This window comes from Haliaeetus leucocephalus, unplaced genomic scaffold, assembly GCF_000737465.1.
Source record: "Haliaeetus leucocephalus isolate CR32 unplaced genomic scaffold, Haliaeetus_leucocephalus-4.0 Scaffold1, whole genome shotgun sequence".
Lineage (NCBI taxonomy): Eukaryota > Metazoa > Chordata > Aves > Accipitriformes > Accipitridae > Haliaeetus > Haliaeetus leucocephalus.
Window position 1 is genome coordinate 16,977,903 of NW_010972437.1, and position 7,299 is coordinate 16,985,201.

Genomic DNA, 7,299 nt, shown 5'->3' on the forward strand with positions numbered 1-7,299 from the left:
CCTGAGGAGAGCGGGCTGGGGGCAGCGGGCCCGGGGGGCTCCAGGCAGGGGGACCTGCGGTCGGTAGGGCTGGGGGTGTACGTGTCGGGCCTGGCCAAGGCACGTGGTGCTGGTCCTGATGGCGTGGCCCGGAGGCGGTGGGTGGCTTGGCCCCTTCGGCAGAGAGCTGGGCTCGGGCTACCTGCCCCGGGGGTGCCCTGCCCGACCCGGGGGCAAGGGTGTGGGGAGCTCTGTTCTGCCCCAGCCGTGACCACTGCGGCTCCTGACCCACGCTGCGGTCAGTCCCTGTGTCACCTCTCCTTGGCCACCACGGCAGTGCCCACGTGTGTGCTTTCGCTTTCCTTAGGCTTGCCAGCTCCCAGGGCTGCCCTCCTGCCTGGTCCCCTTACCTTGTCCCCTGCCCCAGCCCCTCACCCTGGGGCCAGGGCGGTGTGCCGCTGCCAGGCAAGGACTAAAGGCAGACACAAAGCATCCTCCTTCCAGTGGGGTGGTGGGGGAGAGGGCCTTGCACCGGGGAAACAGGGCAGCAGCGAGACCTTGCAAGGTGCTCGACCACAGGAGGATGGTGGCCCTGATGAGCTGGGTTTGTGTCCCTGGTGCCAGCCCGTGCCACCTCCCGCAGCTCAGCAGGCTCTGCCAAGCACCAGGCCGTCAGGGAGTGTGTCGCTCGCGTGGGTGCTTGTGCTGGAGGGGCTTTTCTGTTTAGGCGAGGTTGCTCGGGAGGCAGGCTGAGCTAAGCCAAAAAGATCCTCTTACTCTGGACAATGGTGGCGCGAGTGCAGCGGGAGCTGTCGTCCACAGGGATGTGCCCTGGCCGGAGGCAGTGGGACAGGGTTGGCCGGAGGACAGGCGAGGCGTGGGGGAGGCTGGGGGCTTTGTGGGGACGCGTCCCCTCTGCTCTCCCCAGGCAATCCTGCCACCTGCTGCCCTTGCATCAGCTCGTGCGCAAGCTGCTGAAACCGGGGGTGGCGGTGGGGTGTCTCCTCTTACGTCTTCTCCTTTGGCCGGGAGCTGCGGCACGGTCCTCGTAATTTCCTCCCCGATCTCCGGTGTCAGCTGCTTTGCTGGGACTTTGTGCAATTCCTTGGCCGCCCCACGCTGCCCCTCACCACCACTCTTCTGCCTCCTGCTCCGCTCCCTCCACCAGCCCTTGCCATCGGTCTGTGGGGTGCTCTGAGTGCCGGCCACTGCAGGCTTCGGGGACTCGTAAGGATTGGGGATGGGGGTCAGGCAGGAGAGAGGGCACAGCACAGAGGTTTGTTGGGGGCAAACACCTCTGCTGGCCCTCGAGGGAGAGCTCTGCGGGGTGCAGAGGACCTGGCTCGGGGGATGCTGCTTGGGGAAGACCCCCTTGGCCGGGGCTTGGGGCTTGGGGCTGGCAGCTGAAGCGGGCCAGAGGGGCTGCCGCGTGTTGCCTTCCTCCAGGGGCCTGTGGACCCCCGTGGGAGGGTGTGAGTGCTGGTGCAGGGTGTGGCGCTGGTTGGGGACCTGCCCCGGACCAGGTGGCAAACAGGCGCCATGGCACCTTGGGTGGAGGAGGCGGTTCTGTCCCCTGCCTGTCCCCTCACAATCCCCAGCTGGCGCTGCCCCGTGCTGCTGTGTTTACCCTGCCTGTGCTGACTCTTCCCCTAGACGTGTCCTGCAGGGGACGGGGACGTCCCAGCCTTTCCCCTGCTCCCCGGGTCGTCCCCAACCACCTGCCTGGTGGCAGGGCGGAGCAGGATGCGTCTGGGGAGGCGGTGCTGGGCAGGGGACGTGGTTTTGGGGAGATGGGTGCCCACGCATAGCTGTGTTTGTGGACCTGTGGGTAAAGGAAGGGACGTCAGTGCTGGGAGAGGGACAGAGCTGGGGTGGCGGCTGGTGGTTTGGGGGGGCCCAGTGAGGTGCACACGGGTTTGCTCAGTGCCTGTTTGCCTGCCCCTTCGCTGCAGGGTTTGAGCCAACTGCCTGGCCAGGATGAGCTGGAGTTTCCTGACGCGGCTCCTGGAGGAGATCAACAACCACTCGACCTTCGTGGGCAAGATCTGGCTGACCGTCCTCATTGTCTTCCGAATCGTGCTGACAGCCGTGGGGGGCGAGTCCATCTACTACGACGAGCAGAGCAAGTTTGTCTGCAACACGCAGCAGCCCGGCTGCGAGAACGTCTGCTACGACGCCTTTGCCCCGCTCTCCCATGTCCGCTTCTGGATCTTCCAGATTATTATGGTGGCCACACCGTCGGTGCTCTACCTGGGCTTTGCCATGCACCGCATCGCCCGCATGCCTGAGTCCTCACGGCGCCGGGCACCGGCAGCCCGGCAGGCACGCATGCCGGTGGTGCGCCGAGGAGCCGGGCGGGACTACGAGGAGGCGGAGGATGATAACGAAGAAGACCCCATGATCTTTGAGGAGATCGAGGTGGAGAAGGAGAAGAGCCCAGAGGGCGGCGAGAAGCATGACGGCCGGCGCCGCATCAAGCAGGACGGGCTGATGCGCGCCTACGTCCTGCACTTGCTGTGCCGCTCGCTGCTGGAGACGGCTTTCCTCTTCGGGCAGTACCTGCTGTACCGCTTCGAGGTGAGCCCCTCCTACGTCTGTAGCCGCAGCCCCTGCCCGCACACCGTCGACTGCTTTGTCTCCCGCCCCACGGAGAAGACTATCTTCCTCCTCGTCATGTACGCCGTCAGCGGGCTCTGCCTCTTCCTCAACCTCTGCGAGCTCCTGCACCTCGGCGTGGGGCGCATCCGGGACGCCCTGAGCCAGCCCGACAGCCCTCCGCTCCCGGCTGGCGGCAGCCCCACGCCGCAGTACCCCAAGAAAGCCCCCGGCGCACCCCCCACCTACCACTCGCTGAAAAAGGAGCCGCCGCGAGCCCCGCTGCCTGACGGCAAGCTGGACTACCGGGAGAGCCTGGCCCAGGCGGCGGGGCGCTTCGCCCTGGCCGGGGCTCCCCCGGCGCACGAGCTGGACCGGCTGCGTGAGCACCTGCGTCTGGCCCAGGAGCACCTGGAGGTGGCCTTCCACCTCCAGCCGCCCCTGCGGCCCCCCAGCCCTGCCCGCAGCAGCAGCCCCGAGGCCAACGGCATCGCCGCCGAGCAGAACCGCCTCAACCTCGCCCACGAGAAGGGGACCGCCGCCTGCGACAGGACCACGGGTGAGCCGGGGAGGGGGATGGATCTGGCCGACTGGGGCGGGGGCGTGGGGGGCTGCCCCGGGCTCCCCTGGGGAGGGGATGTCGTTTCCCCGGGGCGGGTGCTAACCTGCTGCTCGCTCCCCGCAGGGCTGTGAGCGCCACCAGGGACGACGGCGGTGTCTGCCGGAGCGGCTGCCGCCGCCACCGCGGGACGAGCAGCCTGCCAGGAGCGCGGGGTGGAGGGTGCCGCGCGCCTGCCCGGCGGGGCTGGCCAGGCAGCCCTGTCCCGGTGGGCAGCGGCAGGGTTGGGGGCCTTGGGGGACATTCCTACTTCATTTTCAAAAAGGGAATATCTTATTTTTGTACGTTTTTATAAACTCGTCAGCGTGTGCACCCTGGCATTTTTATATTCCGCTCCCAATCTCTGCTCTGGGCCTGCACCCCCCCACCGTCTCCCGTTTCACCCCCTTGTCCTCCTCCCGCACTCATTTCCTGCAGCATCTTCTCCTCACACCTACCCGTGCCCTCCCGTGCCCACTGCCACCCGCCGCTGCACCAGCCAGTGCTGTGCATGTGCGGGCCATGCTGGCGATCCCGGTATTGCTCCCGTGGCGTGGGGGTTTAGGGGTGCCGAGCGTGGGGGTCTGGCTGGCTGGGCCAAACTGTGGGGCAGGGCACTGGACTGGCACTGCGCTTGAAGCGGAGGGGACGGAAGGCGTCCTGGCGGCACTGCTGCCAGAAAGTGCCGGTGTGGCCGGGGGGGCCGTGCTGCGTGGTGTCCTGGCACGGAATTGTGAGCTGCGGGGCTGGTCTGCTCAGAAATGTCTGTGCAGAGGGCAGGGGCTGTCCTTCCTGCCACCTCCGCCCCATTCCCGGCCGGCCATCCTTGGACCAAAGCCCATCCCCTCCCACTCAGGCTGTGGGGCTGGGACCCCCTGCGCGGGGCTGGACCCTGGTCCCATGGTGGGGGGACGCAGTGCCCTGAGTCAGGCTTGGCCGGGAACCAGTGGGGCATTTCTCATCATCTCAGCCTGGGTCACACAGGGATTTTTGTAGCGTTGTTTTTTACTCAGAAATGATTGTCACTGTTTTTTCTTCCTTCTTTTTTTTTTTTTTATATCTATATTAGTAAAGGCTGGAGACGTTTTGTACTGAACTGCTGCATCCGGTCCTTCGGGAGGAAGGGGTGGGAAGGGAATCCTGCGCAGGCAGTGCTGCCCGCCTGCCCTGGGACCTCCCCGCTCGCCCGGGGTGACTCAGTCGTTCCTGTCGTGTGGAGGCGGCTGCTGCCGGGGCAGCCTCCATTGGCCTGGCGGAGCGGGATTGCTCCGGCCGCGTTCCTGTGTGGTCCTGTCCCTGGTGAGGGGCTTCCCTGTGCCTCCCCATCCCGCTGCAGCAGGGAGCAGAAGAGATGCTGTCCTGCCCTGTACTCCCCTGCCCCGGGGCTGGATCAAACCCAGCCACATCGTGCCGATTTTGGCCAGCACACCCCAGTTCCTCCGGGACCCCGGGTCAGAGCTGGACACCTCTTGCAGCGCTTGCCCATCCCCTCCCTCCTCCAGCCAAAACCCCCGGGGAGCTTGCATCCCACTGCACAACCGTGTGCCACTTCTGTGGCTGCTTCTGGAGCTGCCTCTGCCTCTGAAGCTGGCGTTTCCAGGCTGTTTTAGTAAAAGGAACAGCTTTATTTCACTCATTCTGTTAAGCTTTCCAACAGGCTGTGCTGCCGGGAGAGGGCTCGCTTCCAGTGCCACATGTGCCATCAGCCTTGCCACCGTTGCGAGGTCCTGGCACGGACTTGCCCTGGCACATCCCGATCCCTGCTGCAGCAGCCTGGCCCTGCCTGAGAGCACAGGGAGGCTGTTGCACTCTGCAGCAGGAGTGGGACCCCAGTCTTTGGGGGGGGCAGGAATTGCTAGGAAGGAGCGGGTGGGGAGAAACGGGGGCTGAGCTGGTTGCAGGCAGCAGGCTGGCTTCGGCAGCCTCTGCAGCAGGCTGTGCCTGTCCCTGCCCCACCATGTCCCGGCTTGGTCCGGACTGGGACCGGCCCCAGGGCAGGTCTGGCAGCGTGACCATGCTCAGGGCAGCCCGAAACTCCAGCTTGTGCAGGGGAGGGTGGCACTGCCCCCCCCGCCCCGGGTCCCTCTGGTCCCTGTGGCATGGGGCCAGGGGTCCTCTGGGCGACCGACTCCTCCTGGGCAGGGTCACAGTCCGGGGCCGGGCTGCAGGATGCCCTAGACGCAGGTGCAGTCCTGGGCCAGGATGTTGGGCACCGTCTCATACTTGAAGGAGTACCCGCCGTCGGAGGTGGTGCGGACGCGCAGGGAGCGCATGGTGCCGGGCAGGGCAGCGCAGCAGAGCTGCACGCCCAGGCGGTGGCTCAGCCCGTGGCCCTCGGCGCAGCTCCCGTGGCAGTAGTGGAAAACGAAGCTGCTGGGATGCACGATCCACTTGTCCCAGCCCAGCTCCTCAAAGGAGATGTTGAGGGAAGCCCGGCGGCAGTTGGTATGGGCGGCCAGGTCCTCAGACGGGCGCTGCAGCAGGCTCAGGGCGGCCGGGGACCAGGGCATGGCGGAGCGACGAGCCCTCTCGCTGCCCTTGGCCCGGGTGGTGGCCACCAAGAAGGGCATCTTGTCCCCCTCGGCCAGGCAGGGGCAGCCAGGGCAGCGCACCAGGAGCACGAAGAGCGGCTGCGAGAGCTGGGGCAGCAGCCCCGGGGCGAAGTGAAACACCGTCCAGTGCTCGGGCGTCCGCACTGCCATGGCCGTCACCGGCACGCGGCCCTGCGGCGACAGGGTCAGCACGTCAGGGGCTGAGTGGTTGGGGGCGGCTGAGGGGCCGGTGTAAAACCAGAGCTGGGCAGAGGTCACCGTGCGGGTCAGGGTGTGCGCCGAGGGCTGGAAGAGGTAGGTGAAAATCCCTTCTTCCTCCAGCAGCTGGTCTGGCTGCGTGGGCTCACAAGGCACGTCTGCAGCGGAGGGGGAAAGATGCTCAGGGTGCGCGCCTAAACCCCGGGAGGGTCCCTGATGCCGGATGGGAGGCGGGATGTTGCAGAGGGTCACTGTGGTGCTGGCAGGGGGCCTGGCTGCTGGCACAGGCTGTGGCAGGGTGCAGGGGAGCTGATGTCTAATGCTATGCAGCAGCCACTGCACTGCACCCTGCAGCTGAGCCCTGCTGTGCCCTAGGCTGGTCCATTACTGCTGCCCCTGTTCCCCAGCGTCCTGCCCCACAGCTGGTCATCCTGCCCTGTCCCACAGCATCTTGTCCTGTCCCTTAGTATCCCATCCCATTTCCTAGCATCCCACCCTATCCACCCTGCCTGCTCCTCAGCCCTTGCCATCTGTCCGCATCCTGCCTGACCTAGCCATTCCCCGGCCTCTGAGCACACTCTTGTGCCGCCTGCCCTCCTCCCTGCCTGTGTCCTGGGCTGCTCTGCCTGTCCCCACCTGCCATACCTTTCACCTCCTGGGTCTCCACCAAACCTCACCCATGCCTGTGCCCCAGCCTGGCGTACCCTCTTTCTCTTCTGCAGACCACCACAGCAGCCCTTCTGTCCTGCTGCAGCCGTGTTGCCCTGAGCCCCCACCCTGCTTCACCCCTCTGCCCTCTCCATCCCACCAGGTTGTTCTCACCTGTGGAAGGGAAGAGGATCACCTGGGAGGTATCCTCCAGCTCCTCCGGCTCAACTTCAGTGTTTTCAAGGATGTCTCTCCGGTGCACTCTCTTTGCTTCCTTCTGGGGCTCCTCCTGGAGAATTGGGGGGCTCAGATGCTCCAGCACGCGAGCCCGCACCTTGGCCAGGATGAGCTGCCGGTCGACACCAGCCCCGGTGCAGCTGGCCAGGGCGGCGGTGGGCAGCATTGCAGGCAGCAGGTGCAGGAGGAGCAGCATGACCGTGGGGTGTGCGGTGGTCTGGCGGCTCAGGGGGCTCTGCCACGGGCTCCTGCCTGCCTGCTCAGCCCGTCTGCCCGCTGCGCTCCCCCCAGGACAGGGTGGCATTGAGACCTATCTGACACTGACGCAAACGTCTGCTCGCCGTGAATATTATCTCTGGGCAGCGAAAGCGCTGAGACGTCTGGAATGCAAGGACTGCAAGGACAGTGTGGTCTGGGGGGGGACGGCGCCTGGGCAAGGGGGTGTGGGGGGGGATGCTGCCGGGGGCGGCTGGGGGGTGGGGGTGGGGGGGG

General features: G+C 66.3%; 2 protein-coding genes across 2 annotated transcripts; one reads left to right on the forward strand and one right to left on the reverse strand.

Annotated features, from left to right (window-relative positions):
• The first annotated feature begins 1,936 nt into the window (after positions 1-1,936).
• On the forward strand, positions 1,937-3,267 carry LOC104833059 (gap junction gamma-1 protein-like). Its single transcript, XM_010569578.1, has 2 exons — positions 1,937-3,133; positions 3,260-3,267. The coding sequence occupies exons 1-2, from the start codon at positions 1,957-1,959 to the stop codon at positions 3,265-3,267; spliced, it is 1,185 nt and encodes a 394-aa protein (XP_010567880.1). The 5' UTR covers positions 1,937-1,956.
• A 2,079-nt stretch (positions 3,268-5,346) lies between these two features.
• Positions 5,347-7,111, reverse strand: INHA (inhibin, alpha). The gene is made up of 2 exons (XM_010567862.1): positions 6,745-7,111; positions 5,347-6,080 (listed from the first exon to the last, which is right to left on the reverse strand). The coding sequence occupies exons 1-2, from the start codon at positions 7,109-7,111 to the stop codon at positions 5,347-5,349; spliced, it is 1,101 nt and encodes a 366-aa protein (XP_010566164.1).
• Between the last annotated feature and the right edge of the window lie 188 nt (positions 7,112-7,299).

Excerpts from the sequence above, each read along its gene's own strand:
- LOC104833059 (XM_010569578.1), top strand. The coding sequence starts at position 1,957 with ATGAGCTGGAGTTTCCTGACGCGGCTCCTGGAGGAGATCAACAACCAC.
- INHA (XM_010567862.1), bottom strand. The coding sequence starts at position 7,111 with ATGCCACCCTGTCCTGGGGGGAGCGCAGCGGGCAGACGGGCTGAGCAG. Across the intron at positions 6,081-6,744 it reads GATCCTCTTCCCTTCCACAG|ACGTGCCTTGTGAGCCCACG; the intron begins GTGAGAACAACC and ends CCTCCGCTGCAG.